The sequence below is a fragment of the Emys orbicularis genome, chromosome 6 (genome assembly GCF_028017835.1).
Source record: "Emys orbicularis isolate rEmyOrb1 chromosome 6, rEmyOrb1.hap1, whole genome shotgun sequence".
NCBI lineage: Eukaryota > Metazoa > Chordata > Testudines > Emydidae > Emys > Emys orbicularis.
This window is the reverse complement of record NC_088688.1, coordinates 47047015-47063914: the sequence shown is the minus strand read 5'-3', so window position 1 is coordinate 47063914 and position 16900 is coordinate 47047015. Positions and strand designations below refer to the sequence as shown.

The following is a 16900-nucleotide window of genomic DNA, read 5'->3' as shown; positions in this document are numbered from 1 at the left end:
AAAAACAACACAACTCAGCAAATCAGAAACAATAAATGATTTGTATTATTGAAAGTTTGGCATAGGGATAATATACTTGCCTACCTCACAGAAGAATTATGGAAATTAGTATTAGAAAAGATATACTAAAGGTGTAAATATATGTAGTAACTCAGTGGTTCCCAAAATTTGTACTTAGGTGACACACCAACTGCATTTTATCTTTTTTTTGTTTTGCAATCCACTCAGGGTCCAAATTCAGGGCCAAACCTCATTAGTGCTGCGACCACATGCACCAGGTCGTAACGCTCAGAGTGGGGAGCCCGGCCAAGTCCCACATGACAGAAGCTGCCACTGTGGGGTGAGAGTGCAAGGTGGGATTGCTTTCCATGGCCCCAGGCCTCCGCACCAGACCGCATGACCCATCTTGGAACGGTTTAATAATTGGGCTGATAAATTTACCCTAATTGTGAGCTTAATTATAAGAAGATCTGAAAGTTCATAAGATGTTACAATAGCCTACAACAACAAATGTTTATTGAAAGCACCCTGACCTACTTTCTATCATGAATATTATAAACAGGTGCAATAGAACCAGACAAAAAAAACCCCAAGTTAGTCCAAATAAAAAGGCCAAGTTGATATGATTCATGGACTATGCTGAAATCATGCTTGGTTAAAAACAAAAGATGTGGAACTGGAAAGTAATGAACCAAAATTGGGGTGTCAAATATTAGGCCTAAGTGGTGGACAAAATAATGAGGGAATGGGCTATTCCATCCCTCACTCTCTTTTTGGATCCTTAAAGGAAAGAGTTGGAGGAAAAATGGAAGAACAGATAGATAGAGGCTACTTAAGCAAGCTTCACCATCATGGCTGCTACCCCGCACCATCTCCTCAGACCATGGGTCTTAGTCATCCTAGTCTTGAGGGATGTCCTAACCAGAACAAGCCAGAGAGAGAGATCCAAATGACATCGCCACCTCTACCAGCTCCATCTTAATCCCAACCACCACCTGAGATGAAATGGGATCAGACTTTAACAGCAACAGCTCCAGCCCATCTCAACTAACTTCTTCTCTTTTCCCCAAAAGGACCATTGTTTCCATCTTTGATACCATTTAAGAAACAGTCAAACAAAGGGGGTTTTCCTTCTAAAACTCTCTCCAGCTAAAGGGAAAGGGAACAACAACTGTTAATTGAAAGCCTCACTTAATACTTCACATTTCAAAAGCTTTAATTGTTTTTCCTTCTTTTCTGTATCTATAATAAAGATTAAAAGGTACTAAGCAGGTAGAGGTCTCTATATACCAAAACCCAGACCTTGTTAACACTATTTAATGCTGGACAGTAACTGTTATGTTAACACCTTTGGCCCATTTATTTCATCTAAATAATACAGCGGTACCCACCACTTGGGAAACACTGTGCTATTAATAATTTGCTACATAAGTACCACTTTGGAGGAGAGGATTAGAATTCAAAATGACCTTGATAAGTTGGAAACCAACAAGATGAAATTCAGTAAAGACATACAAAGTACTACACTTAGGAAGGAAAAATAAAATGCACAATTACAAAATGGGGGATAACTGGTTAGGCAGAAAAAGATTTGAGGTGTTAGTGGATCATAAATTAAATGAGCCAAAAATGTGATGCAGTTGTGAAAAAAGAAAATAGTCTGGAGTTTATTAACAGGAGCATCAAATGTAAGACATGGGAGGTGGTTGTTCCGCTCCACCTGACAATGGTAAGGCCTCACCTGGAGTATTGTGTCCAATTTTGGGTGCCATACTAAGAAAGATACGGAAAATCTTTCTAATCTGTAAGGCTAGTCAAGTACTGGGACAGGTTTCCAAGGGAGACTGAGGAATTCCCATCACTGGAGGATTTTAAGAATACACAAACCCTGTCAGGGATGGTCTGGACTTGATGACCTCTCAAGGTTCCTTCCGGTCCTACATTTCTGATTCATTCCATTAATGTACATTTATCATAGAAGTAATGGACCAGAATTGCTTTGTAATCAAAGCAGTTACCTAGAGACAAGTGCAGTATTCCTATACCTCCATGCAGAATTTAACTCATGCTGTAGTGGTTGTAGTTTGCAGAAAATAATATTTAAGAAAATTATACCGTTTGAGGCAAGTTAAGTTTAGCTCAAAAATACTAAAGGCAGCAATAGTAAAAGCCTATTTGAAATATCTTAAGTAAGGCTGATCCTTCTTTAGTTTTTAAACATTATGAATTGCTAATGTTGTATTTTGTGAAATCTACTTTGGTTAAACTGCTTTGTTCTGCCTGGGTGTCATGGCTATTTATAACTTTTTGCCGTTTCAGTGTAAATGCTGAACTGATTAACATTACAAGGCAATCTTCATGAAGTGTTTACAAGTCAATTAGAAAACAAAACCATTTTTGCATATGTTTTATTTAGTAGTTTACAGGCTATTTGATTTTCATGTTGGCAATATTTTTGTCTGTTGTGTTTACAGTGGCACATATAGCCACTACCAACTTCTTAAAACTGTACAAGTTTAAGGTAGCTGATGTAAATGAAAAACATTAAATACTTCTTGCTATTAAGATAGAAAGTCAGTGATAGATCTTTGTAAGATTTCTAAGACTAGAGCAAAAACCTAAATTATGAACAATTTTTATTTATGAAATTGGTAGGTGATTACTACTTGAAGTCTAAGACTTTGTCAATCTTGTTAGGAGAAAGGTTAAAGCAAGTGAACAATTTAGGTCAATCTCTAAAAAGGCCTATGGACCACTATTTTAGAATTCAATCCACCAAATCATGCACTGAAGTGAGGAAGCAGAAGAACATTCATCTACAGCTAAATCAAAATATGCCATTGTCATTACACAATTAGCTCCATAAAGGATAGTGATAGACGTGATTTGGTGAGGAAGAGTTTTGTCTTGTAGGGGGTAGAGGTGTTAATATTGTAAATTCATCACCAGCAATTACAATACATTCATATTAGTGCTATACAAGTATAATTTTTGCACTTAATTACTCCATCTGGAACTAAATATATCAAAATGGAATACATTGGAAGGATTGTGGGCCTGACTGCAAGTGGAATTCCACTGGCAAATACAGGATTTGTATGCAGTTGCAGCAATTGAATGTACATGGTTTGCATAACTGGACTGTGTATGTCCAGTGAATAGGTGGAGTGTACTTTTACTCTTTCTATGTAATGTCTTTCAATGGGTGTTTATGAATATAGCTTGAACAGTATTTTCAAAATAAACTGTTAAAATTCAAAATTCAGCTGAAGAGTTCTCAAGTGAAGGTTTTAAACGCTATTATGTAGAAGAGGGGATTAAAGTGGCTTATGATTGCAAGGTTCCCACAATTCCTACTCTTTTATACCTATTTGTGTAATACTAGTTGAATTCAAGACAATTGGTGTAGGTGCTGCAAGGAAAATATTACTCTAAGAGCACAGAACCATAGTGCTCATTTTATATCAGATTATGCTAAAATAAAAAGTTCTCCCTAAATATGTAAGAGATTTCTTCCCATTTGAAAGATTATGTGGAAACCCATCCAATCTACACAACAAATTTAATTAAAGCCTTTAAACCAATTTTGTTTTAAGGGATGAGGTAGGTGGAAGTGATCTGTAATTACTAATCCAAAACAGTGTGAATTTCATGAAAGAGAAACCATAAATTAGGGACAAAACAGTAAAATTTCCCTATTAGTATTAGAGAATGCACAGTAATTATGTGGTTTACTGATAATGTAGTTTGATTCTACAATTGCTGAAGTTCATCCTGAGTGGCTTGAAATACTCTGATGCTTCTTTTCTGACTAAGCAAGTAAGTTAGTTTAGAGCGTATACATTACATTACCTGTTGCGAAAGTACAATTAAGAGAGAAAAAAATTCAATCTCAGAGAGTTCTAAAAATAGAAGACAGAACAGAATAAGAAAACTGTTACCTCATCCTTTCTGCCAATGGAGATTTCATAAGTATTTAGCAGCTCTCTCAGGTTCTCCATCTGATTGTTCAGCTGTCTCACATGTGCAGCATGTTTCTCTTTCTCTTGTCTCATTTCCAGCTTGTGATGTTCAATAAAAGTCATTTTCCATTTTCTGAGTTCAGTCAGAACATTTGTCTGAAAAGGGTAGCACTAATGAAACTAGGAAAATTATCCTCTCCAAGTCTTTTAATCCTAGAATGTATGGCAGCTAATCAGACATCAAAATTTACACTGAACCTTGCATGTACCAACTTTGTCCAGTTACCAGACACACTGAGACATCTAATTATGATAACTTAAATACATTTCATTATTAGACTGCTAATAAAAGCATGTAAGAGAGGAGGAGGAGAATCAAACCATGATCAATCTACTAACAATATTTCATTTTGGTGCCACAACCAGTGACACTTGGAAAAGTACCTGTACCATTTTAATCTAGCCAGTGGAGCCAACAAGGGAGAGGAGAGGAGCAAAGCCTGGGGGTTGGGTAACTGAGCACCACTAAGAGGAAGCCACTGCTACAGGGCATCCAGCTCCACTCAGAGCCAAACTCAAAGGAGTCCAGCAGAGCCCACTGATGTTACAAATTCCACTGAAAAGGAGCCGCTCCTGAGAAATCCAACAGAACATGAATGTGCAGATGTTCAAAATATGACCCATTCTACTGTGACTGGAGTCTCATTCTGGTGTCAAGTGGGAGGAGCTTGCTTGCAGGTGGGAGCTGGAAGAATACAACTATTGCTCCACCAATTCCCATCTGATCTGTTTTTGATAGGCAGTTTTGATCCTGCCTGTGCACATTCACAGAGCTTGAAATTTAAGGAGCTTTCTGGGACCACAGATACAGACACACTTATAGTCGCCACTGCATGAACAGAACTGATTCTTGGAGTATTTAGTGTTCACTAGTCAAAGGCAAGCAGATTATTAGTCCATCTCTGTGCCAGTCCAGTAGGTTTTCAACTGTTTAGCTATCAAGCAACATAAGTTACATCAATTTCCCAATGTAGTTAGATTGGTAGAAGCACAGGAGAAAATACAATGTCACAATAGTCATCTGCTCAATATAAGGATATTACATTTAGCACAAATTTAATACCTTAAGACTTCCACTCCAGAGATCAAGTATGCTTTCTATCTGGGTCACTTTTTCATCTGAAACACTTAACTCAGTCACTATAGTCTCATCAATCTCTCTTGGACCAGATGAGGACCCTTGTGAAGAAGTCTCTCCCGAACGAACAGGGCAAAGTCCTTCCATGTCTGCCTGAGAAGGTCCCTTTACCGGTGTAAAAACTAAAAATAAAACAAAAAGGTTAAAAGTTGATTCTTTGAAGGGTTTAGCTGTTGTATATTCAGGAGGCAAGTCAGAAGTTGGGTATACAAAAGGCCTATGTCACCAGAAGTCTTCCTTCTCTATGCACGTAAACCCAAAAGTATGCCTCTAAGTATGCTTCCAAGGGTATTTCCACACTGCATCTGGGAGCATGCTTCCCAGCACAGGCAGACAGACATACTAACTCTGCTCAGACCAGCGCCGAAAATAGCAGCGTAGCAGGGGGCAGCAAAAGTGGTAGCTTTGGTCAAGCCCTCTCCCCCCCGGAGTACACACTCTTGCTCGGACATCCTAGGTACGTGCTCAGACACCAAGCTAACCCCTTGCTACACTGCTACTTTTAGCATGCTAGGTCCGCTCGAGCCGGGAAGCACACTCCCAGCTGCAGTGTAGACATATCCTAAGGGATGAACATCTGTAAAACAGCAGTTGGCTGATAAGTTTTACTCTCAGAAAGAATGAACTATGCTTCCCACGTCAAAGTATTGTTCCCTTTAAAACCAGAAACTTTCAAGGTCATTTGTGCCAAAACATAGCACTGTTTAAGGACCAAGTGAATTTTCTAGTGTTGAGAAACTAGCTTTACAAGGAAGCAGAAAGCATCCCTCTACTTGAAAGACTTCTTTCAGGAAATCATGTCAAGTGGAGTCCATTTAAACGTTACCCCCTCACCATTTTCTGAATTGTTTCCCCAGGTTTCATAATACAGCAGAACCCCATTTATGCGATCTAATTGGGACCGGGGCCAGATCGGATATACAATCGGGATAAACCAGAGAATGGGAAAGCGCAAAGCTGCAGCGCCATAGGAGAGACACCCCCCCCCCCCACACACACACACACCCCTTCTGGACCTGTGTGCACTGGTTTTCCGTGTAGAGCTGGATAATGAGGGTCAAATAAATAGGGTTCTACTGTATCTACATTAGACCATAAGCTCCTCAGGGTGGGGAGCATGTCTTGTTTGTTTGCAATGTACAGTGTACCTTTATTTATACATTCAGGTATGTATATGGCCCTCCTCACCCCGGTATCACCATAAACAGCACTCCATAAATAAATGAAACATTACACTGGATTCTCTGTGCCTCAATTCCCCAGCTGTAAATGGAAGAAATAATGCTACCTTTCCGACACCCTTTGACTTGATCGCCTATTATGATTTTTAACTCTTTGGGGCAGGCAGTATCTTACTATGTGTTTGTACCGTGCTTTAACACAATAGGTCCTAACTGAGAGTTGGGGCTACTAGGTGCCACTGCAATACAGATAAATACATGCCAAGAAACTATTGGAGACAGACTGAAGATGAAGTAGGACTGGACTTTACTTAATTCAGGAAAGGCAAATATGCTTATACACAAAGAACAACTAAAATATGCAACAAGTCCCCCAAGTTGACAATATGAAGATGAACAATATTTTTAAGAGCAATTGGAAAGCATATCCATTGGAAAATTTCTGCTGTTAGTGTTATATTTAGAACTGTGATGGGGGAGATCCCCACACTAGCCCTGCAAGAATAGAATAGGGCCAGGTGGGCCCAATCAGCTAATTGACTGCAAAGAGGGGAGCTTTAGACTGGAGGCAGTTAATTAGAGAGATGCTCACCTGTGTAGGAACAGGGAAGGCCTATAAAGACAGGTAGCAGGCTACAGACTGGGCTGCTAAGGAAATCAGGCAACAGTCACTCCCTGGGGAGGGGAGGAGGGAAGAGATGGGGAACCAGAGTGTAGGAATCAGTCCAGGGAAGGAGCAGGGAGGGCAGAAAGAGGAAGCCCAGAACCACTGAGCTGAGGGTCCCTGGATTGGAACCCGGAGAAGAGGGCAGGCCTGGGTTTCCCTACCGGACACTGCATAGCATAGACCTGAGGCAGTGAATGGGAAAACTGCCTAGAACTGCTGATGGACTGTACCCTGGAAGGGGGAATGCTGAGGTACCTAGCTGGAGGGTTAAGTCACAAAGGAGACACTGAGGATCCTGGAACAAAAGAGGAGCTGCAGACCAGAGGGTGTCTACCTCAAGTGCTAATCCCCAGAGTGACCAAGGGGAGGCATCAGTGTAGCAACGGTGGAGCACCGACAAGAACAAATTCTAATTTTTAAAAAGGTATTAAAAAGCAGCCCTGGATAGAACGTCTCTTTTCTTGTACACAGGGAAAGGAGAAGTCTCACACATTTGTGTTTTATTTTAGTATTCAACCTTTCTGAGAATGTGTGTGTGTGTGTGTGTGTGTGTGTGTGTGTGTGTGTGTGTGTGTGTGTGTGTGTAGAGAAAATTGCAAGATAATGTTGGTTTTTGAAACTTAATATATAAAGGACGTTGTCATGTAATTTAAAAGTTGAGATGTTATAATTACAATCTGGCTGGGGAATATCATTTGGATTCAAAATATTTAGTGTCCTGGAAGAGTTTTTGCTAACTCTGAAAGGACCTATAGAAAGTCAGCACGGACAAGTAAAAGGTAACGTACACTGAGCAGAAATATTTCATGGGGAGGAGAACACACAGTCACTATTATCAATGTAATGATCCATTTAAGATGCAACTGCAGTGGGGGGGGAAGCAAATAAGACAGCCAGGCTCTATTAAGGGAATAGAAAAAAGAATTACAGAAGAACCTCAGAGTTACGAACACCAGAGTTACAAACTAACCAGTCAACCACATGCCTCATTTGGAACCAGAAGTATGCAATCAGGCAGCAACAGAGACAGAAAAAAACCCCAAAAAACAAGTACAGTACTGTTAAATGTAAACTACTAAAAGGGAAGCAAGCATTTTAATTCTGCACAGTAATGTTTCAAAGCTGTATTAAGTCAATGTTCAGTTGTAAACTTTTGAAGAACAACCATAACGTTTTGTTCAGAGTTATGAACATTTCAGAGTTACGAACAACTTCCATTCCCAAGGTGTTTGTAACTGAAGTTCTACTGTATATAATTAATATTAGCCTTGAATTCTGTGTTCATTTGAACAGCAGCAGCATCTGATAGACTGAGCATACAGAGCCAGAAAATGTATGTTCCAGCCTACCCAAGGCAAGTTGGCTGGCAGTCTTTTGGGACTAGATTGTGACTCTACATTATGGTCGTTCAGGGAAATAAGTTGGGGCACTGAGAGTGAGTGGGGTCAGCAAAAATGCCTTCCCTGGACTGATATTTCCTTTCAAGCAGGCGGGCAGAGCTGACATTATCTCCCTCCCAACCTCCAAGCCAGAAGGGCCGCCAGGAAGGAATTGTGACTCAAGAGTCAGTCACAATTCCTTCCCAGGCTCCTCTTGAGATGGCACTATATACCACCTTCAGCCTAAAAAAAAAAAAATCGAGCTGTTAGTCTCTCTGGACCAAATTCCAATTTCACTTACACAAAAGTGCAAGTCTAACTTGTTGTAGTCCACAGACTCACTCCCAATTTACGTGTGTGTAAATGGAGGTCAGGATCTGGCTCAGTCACTCTATTGTCATGTGTTAAAATGGGGATAATATTACTTACCTACCTAATGGGGCTGGTTTTTGAGGATTATTTTCTCTGTACAAGACTCTGAAAAACTAACATGCTAAATATTAGTATTAGTGTTGGTTACCTACTCTCAGTTATGCAGACTCAAATAGGTAAAATCTGGAAAAAACCTACGATAAAAAGAGGTATGACTGACTCCCACCCTCATACAAGGAGAGATTTAAAATATTTGAAACTTAAGATGCCAAAGTTTTGGCAGAAATTCAATATATAAAACAAATGGGATAAAGAACAATCTCTGGCACTCTTGCTTAAACAAAAACAGCTAAAGAAGTCAGTATGCAACAAATGTAAAGTGTGTGTGTGGGGGGGAAAAGTACCTTGATACTGAATTTGTTTGAACTCATTGCTGGCAATAAAGGTAAATAATTTAGTAAAAATCAATAAAAGAAAACATTTAAACTCAGATTAACATCTGAAATTAAGAATTAAAAAGCCTCTCACATTCCAAGGCATAAACTAAATCACCAAGTTGGTTTAGGGAGATGTACATATTCCATTATATGTTTTTGCATAGCTTGCCAGATGCCTTTTATTCTGTTTTCACATTACTCTGAAGCATTTCATATACGTAATGGTCAGAGACAGGATATTAGGCTAGATGGACAACTGGTGTATTCCTACATTTTAGTAGTATTATAGGTTCTTAGTTTTGATTTTTATTTAATCGTCATTGCAAACAACCTGTCCCCATTTACCTTCCTTTTCACTATGCTGTCGTCCTCCTATTCCACCTTTCCCAAGACAATGATTACCCAATACTACTTCTGCACACACCTTTGCTTTTGCCATGCCATGCTATGAACACTAGAGATAGAAACTTAAATTGCAGAATAGGAATAGAAAGTAACAGACCCCTATAAAATCAATCTTTTAATCATTACCAATAATTTACATTCCCCGTAATGCTTGAGATTTAATAGGGACAGCAAGTCATGCCAAATACACAAGTGGTTACCTATGCAGGAAACATATGGAAGAATATTATACTTGCAGTAGGAGAATGCCTATGGGAAGTTATTTGAGAATAATTCCACTACCTGCTCAATCCTAAAAAAACTATACCTTCTATCCTTGTAATCAAAACAGAGGTAATGAAATCAACTGTTTTATACGAATACATAGTATCCTCATCACTGTAAGGGGTAGAGTAAACAGATATGCCTTGATTAGTTAATGACTTAATTTCTCCTGGCCCTCAACGTTAGGAAATCTGTCCACCTCTGTTTATCCCAAAATAGGATCCACCTAGGAAGTAAAGGCACTAAAAAACAAAAACAAAAAAAAAACCTGTTCATATCATGTAAGACACTTGGTCTACGGACCAAAGATCAGCCAAGGTTGAGAGTTCCATTCCTCAATAATAGAAACTAAAATGGCTAAATGAGTATTGTTAATAACCAAGGCAAGAATCTCTCAATTTGCATATGGATAAAACCTCTTCTAGCTAGGTTGCGAAGAAGAAAACTCCAAGAAAACTATCCTTGCCCGGTAGTTTTTTGCTTTTGTGTGTGTGAAGTGGCCCATTGCACACTGAGTAGATCGAGAGATGGGTGTGGAAGCTGCAAGTTAACCAAACTACAAATCTCTTGCTGAGAGAGAAAAGGTCAAATAAGGCAAACCACAAGTTTTCACCCCAAATTTGTTTGCACTGTAAATCAAATATACCATGGAAATCTGTTTTGCCTTGTCAAAATGTTTCACCCCAAATTAGGAGCTCCACATTTGCTTGCCTTATGAGTCAGATCTACATCCCTCTATATGTGGATAACGTCTCTTGTTTTGTTGCAAACCCTAAACAACAGGAAGTGCTTATGTACAAAGAATGTATGAAGTACATCCATCAAATCTGGAAGATAAGGGATTTTGTTGGTTTTCATTGTAAATAATTAGGGCACTCTAGAAGTAATAGGAATTGTATGGTACAAGGAAGAAGGAATGTTGAAAGATATAAACCAAGATATAATTTTCGATTATTAAAAAGTGCTAAAAGGGAGGGGGGAAATCCAATAATGTGGATCAATACTGAAGTACAGTCCTTGAAATGAATCAGTCTCTGATAAGAAAATGATTGAAGAAATTTGATATACATCAATGCCATCTACTGGATACTGATGGAAACAACAGAGAAACAGCTGAAACCTGAGCACTCAATTGGCATGTGACCAATAGAAATCAAAGGGTGGCCACCTCCAGTGAGCTCTGAAATCAGGGTGTGTGTGTATATATAAAAAAGAAGGTCAGCAGGTGAGACTCCAGAGTTGACTGAACCCACAAGGAAGCTGTAGAATCCCCATTGCAACAGACACCTGGACCAGGTTAAGAGGAAAAGTGGTGAGATTTCATGTCAAAGATTCCTCTTCTGTTCTTTAGGTTATCTTAAGTCTACACTCTCTATTGGGATCTTAAGTAACCATTTTACTCCTTTAAGTCCAAGAAAATTGGCCTCAAGAGATCTGCACCATAATCTTCATGCAATTTCTTTTGATACTCTAACCTTGTCCCTGTTGCACCAATCCATTCAAAAAGCAGGGACCAAACACTCAAAAGTTCCTTAGAGACAAGTACCTTCTTCCTTCTTGGAGAAATACTGGAAAGGTGATACATGTCTTAGCTACTAAAGAACTGATGTTCGTAAGTAAATGTAATAAGAAATCTTGGCAATTTATATTGTTTCTTGGTGTAACTGTTGATCCTCAAGCCTAGTAATTGACAATTGCTTGCAAGACTATCAGTTTATTCAGTAGGTACCTAGAACATTGGCTGTGTCTACACTTAATTGGTGAACTGCTGGTTGTATATTAATGTGGTAGTGGGTGAATTTAAAAAAAAATGTTGTTTGGTTATTCTTAATGAATCAAGTGTCCTGATTTGAGAAATATTGTTGAAGTTGAAAGTTGATTTGAAGAGAACCCAGCATTGAAATTATTAAGTAATGCTCCCTGGGCTCAATAAAAAGGAGTTATTATATTAGATTCCATTCTACATTGGTCACAACACTTATCCAATTGGCAAATCTAGTTTGTTAGATTTCAGCTGTAAAATCTAACTGGCATGTTGGCAAATTCATAAAAATTGACCCCCTTTCAGGTTTACACAACCCTATCTTGGAAGCTGTTTGTGTTGAATGATAATTGCATTTATGTAGAAGCTTTTAGGCCAAAGGATTCCAAAATGCTTGGAATTTGATACACAATGCTAAATACAAGAGCCCACCTAATCCACCACTGAAACACAACCACCTTTGGGTGAAACAGGGTAACTGTTTATCATCAGACATCATCAGGAAATGAGAAATACTATCATCCAGTAAAAATGCAAGAGGAATATAGTTTCATAGTCTGGAATTTGGCCAGCGACAGGGTTAACTCTTGTGAAAAGATTATGTGATCTTTAATGACAGCCACAAGCAGAGGACTTTGATTTTCAGGTCTCAACTATATTTCTACCTCCTTTGTGTATAAGCATTATGGTAGTCTTTGGTTAACGGATTTCATTTATCAGATTATACAGATTTTTCCAGACCTGTATTTACAGGTGTAGTCTCATCCCATTTTTTCCATTCTCATACACATATGCTACTGCATTGAGTAATCCAATGTAGATAATTTAAAAAATGGTTTTCTATGGTATGTTTTTTAATAATTTAGTCAAAGATGTGTTATACAGTTTCTTTCCAATAAGCAGCAGTCAGTCATTCAGAGTAAAAGGTAATTAACTACAAAATTTACTTAAATATACATTTAAATGGCATATATGTGCTTTCACTATTACTCTGTGTGGTTATACTTTGATCTGTAGTACAAGACTGTTTTACATGATCTATTTTTAATGTGAAATACTTTAATGGAGCATCTAGCATCAGAGACAACCCATGCCTGCAGATTGGGGGGGGGGGGCGCAGAGTGAGGGCAGCTGGCTTCAGCAGTATTACTGCACATGCTCACTCTGTGTGAGCTCAGCACAAACAAAGCAGCAAATCCGAGTGCGGGGGGAACATGACCCTGCATGTCCCCTCTTTCCCCCATGTGTCTCCTCTGGCTGGAATACAGAGTAATATGATGCACTGCTAAAATACATAACACATGTACCTACGAATGTAGGGGGAAAATTGCTTGGGCAAGAGTCACTTGCTGGAGGATACTCTGCACCTTGAAATCTTTAAACCATTATTTGAAGACTTCAATAGCTCAGACATAGGTTAGGGGTTTGATACAGGAGTGGGGGGGTGAGATTCTGTGGCCTGCGTTGTGCAGGAGGTCCGACTAGATGATCATAATGGTCCCTTCTGACCTTAACGTTCCACATAGAGTCATAGACTTTAACACTAACTTAAACACTGTTTTCTAATCACTTATCAATGCAATTTTATCTCTCTCTTAATGTATACTTATAATAGTATTAGTGGGGGGGGGGAGGTGTAGAGGAAAGGAATATTTTTTTAGTTTTTGTTTTGTATCAAACATATCAGGTACTATTTCCCTATTTTTGCTGGAGAATTCTATGGAAAACAGGAGAAGTAGAGAGATCACCACAAGATACTGAAGCCTGAGCAATTTTTAGTCAGCCTGATTAAAACTCTGTTGGATATTTGAATTAAATAAACAAAACTAACACAGGGGAGAAGCTCTCAATTATCAAAACACCTCCATTCCTTTAACTCAAGGTTGAAAGAGCTTCAAGAAACAGAGAAGATGAGACTTGATAAACATGGTATATCTAAATATAAAAGAGCAAAAAGAGAAAACCTTTATAAATACACCTCTACCCCGATATAACGCGACCCCTATAACACCAATTCGGATATAACGTGGTAAAGCAGTGCTTGGGGGGGGGAGGGCTGTGCACTCCGGTGGATCAAAGCAAGTTCAATAAAACACGGTTTCCCCTATAACGCGGTAAGATTTTTTTTTGGCTCCCGAGGACCGCGTTATATCGAGGAAGAGGTGTACCACACATCTTTCAGGCTTCCTTGACACGTGGTAGAAAAACTTGGAGGGGGGAAAGAAAAAGAAGAAGGAAAAAAAAGGTGGCAGCATAAACATTTCCCCCTCTCCTTTGGTGACCATCATGAGATGCTGCAAGCATTTCCTGGTGAAAGAATGCATTGATTTTGGGGCGGGGGGGGGAAGAGTGGGAGAGAAAATACTTGAGGAGGAAGGTGTGTTTGGGGAGGGGGGGGTGATTTTGATAGGTCCATCAAATTCTCTTATGATCTGGGAGTTCAGGCCCACTGGGGTGCCCTGTTTACATTCTAAGCACATTAATCAACTTTTAAAAATAACATTCAGGGAGAGAATTTTTTTAAGTAAACTGCAAATGTGGAATATAATGGGTCAGTATTGTGGACTGATAGCCTAAAGAGAACTCTCATCTCAACTGTTTGGAGAGGAGTCACCCCTGTACACCTGTGCTACAAGAAATGTCTTGTTCCAGTCTCTCAGGTTTTCAGATCCAATTAACTATACTGATCACACAGAACAGGAAACAATTCCAAAGCCTCTGAACTCTGGATTTAACAGCACAGCATGTTTTATTCTGAGTAGTTTTCCTATTTGACTGGAAACTATTATTATTGTAAAAACTATTTTAAACAAAGGTTACTACAATTGAAATTCTACATCAACAGTATATCACCTCTACAGAGCCACACTCATAGACTTGAAATGCATGCTTCCAAAAGTCCTGGAACTATTTGGAAAAAATAGTAACCAATGGAGCCACCTGCACACTTACCCCTCAAACAAGGCTGTGTTCTGTACGATATGTAAGAGCTACAATTCCAACTGCCCTCAAGTTCAAAATCTAGTGGGGGGAAAAAAAACCCTCCAAAAATGAGGGGAAGTTGGGTAAACAAGAATACTGAGAACTCCAGCCATTTAATATTATATACAGCATAGGTGTACACTTCCCCCCTTTGCAGGCAGTTAAAAAAAAGTTATAGAACCCTGTCTTGAGAATTTTACTGTCATAACACAGCAATAGATAAAGACCAAATGGGAGCAGAGCAGCGCAAGAATTTTTGTTGAAGATCCCCCTTGCTAGTTCACCTTTAGTCTTCTGAAACGCCACTGGTGCTCAGAATGATAAGCTCTCTAGGGTAAACCAGGCACGGGCATTTTCAGAACTGGATTAAGATGATACTGAGTAAAACCCTCTGACTGGGCTACACACCACTAGCATTCCTAGCACTGGTAGAGTTGCACTGGTGCTAAATCAACAGTGGGAGAACATCTGAAAATCCCTAATATATAGACAAAGGCTACGAACAAGTAGGATAATTTCCAGAAGTGTTTGGCCCTATTCAAGGTATTGAAATATGTCTTAAGTCTCTTAGCTTATGATAAACAAAAACTGATCGAGAACTAAAAATTAATAGTAGCTTAGGTACAAGTGATCATAACTTGATCATATTTATAATATGCAAGCAGAATAAAGCCCAGACCAGTAATATACCAGTATATATACACTTGTTGCTTTAATATAGCCAATTTCACAAAGCTGAAAACAATTATGAGCCAAATCCTCTGTGAAGAAGAATTTAAATCCGAAAAAAATGTGAGTAAGTGGGAATCACTTAACACTATTAGATGTGTGCCTCCCCCTCCCCCCCAAAAAGGGAGAAGGCTGTACTCATTTAAAAAAAACCAACCTGGTTCAGAGGGGAAGTGAAGGCAGCTGTAAAATATTATATAATATATATATAAAAAAAACATGAAAGAAAGAGGAAGTTGATAGTGATGAATATAAATCAGAAGTTAGGAATTGTAGAAAATTGAAAAAGGAAGCCTAGCAGATAAGGACAAAAGGACTTTTTGAAATATATTCGGAACAAAAAGAACCCCAACAATGGTATTGGTCCATTACTATATGGAAATGGTAGAATTATAAAAAATAATAATGCAGAAAAGTCAGAAGGGTTTAATAAATATGTCCTATATTTTTGGGGGAAAACACAGATTATATATTCTCACCATATGGTGATGATAATACTCTTCCCATTCCACTAGTATATCTGCAGGATGGTAAACAGATGCTAGTAGAGTTAGACATTTTAAAATCAGCCGGTCTGGATAACTTGCATTCAAGAGTTTTTAGAGAGCTGGCTGAGGAGCTCAGACTGTTAATTTGATTTTCAGAAAGCCTTGGAGCACTGGGGAAGTTCCAGAAGACTGGAAGAAAGATAATGTTGTGTGAATTTTTTAAAAGGTTAACAGGATGACCCAGGTAATTATAGGCCTGTCAGTCTGACATAGATTCTGGACAAGATAATGGAGCAGCTGATACCAGACTCGATTAATACAGAACTAAAGGAGGATAATGTAATTAATGCAAATTGTCACAGGTTCATGGAAAACCGATCCTGTCAAACTAACTTGATTTTTTTGGGATGAGATGACCAGTTTGGCTGATAGAAGTAATAGTTTTCATATAATATACTTAGACTTCTGTAAGGCATTTGACTTGGTACTGCATGACATTTTGATTTAAAAAAACTAGAACAATATATAATGAACGTGTGGGCACCTTTAATGGATTAAAACTGGCTAAGTGATTTGTCTCAATGTAATTGTAAATGGGGAACCATCATTGAGCGGGTCTATTTCCAATATGGTCCAGCAGAGATCTGTTCTTGGTTCTACCCTATTTAACATTTTTATCAAGCAAACAATGTGTTTTATAACATGGTGAAATGTAAACCTGTACATCTAGGAACAAAGAACGTAGGCCATACTTACAGGATGGAGGACTCTATTTTGGGAAGCAGTGACCCTGAAAAAGATTTGGGGTAATGGAGGATAAGCAGCTAAACATGAGTGCTCACTGTGATGCTGTGGCCAGAAGGGCTGATGCGATCCTTGGATGCATAAACAGGGGAATTTCGGGAAGGAATGAGGTTATTTTTACCTCTATATTTGGCACTGGTGTGACTGCTGCTGGAATATTGTTTCTAGTTCCGGTGTCAAAAATTCAAGAAGGATGTTGAAAAACTGGAGAGGATTCAGAAAAGACCCACGAGAAAGATTAAAGGATTAGAAAACATGCCTTATAGTGAT

The 16900-nt window shown here is 38.8% G+C and overlaps 1 protein-coding gene across 1 annotated transcript in view; it reads right to left on the bottom strand.

The window, feature by feature from the left end:
* Window positions 1-16900, bottom strand: part of POC5 (POC5 centriolar protein) — a 40541-nt gene that overhangs the window by 11767 nt on the left and 11874 nt on the right. The window contains exons 3-4 of the mRNA XM_065406391.1: window positions 5086-5282; window positions 3942-4118 (exon numbers count right to left, since the gene is read on the bottom strand). Of these exons, the coding sequence (XP_065262463.1) occupies window positions 3942-4118; window positions 5086-5282 (374 nt within the window). The remainder of the gene's footprint in view (window positions 1-3941; window positions 4119-5085; window positions 5283-16900) is intronic.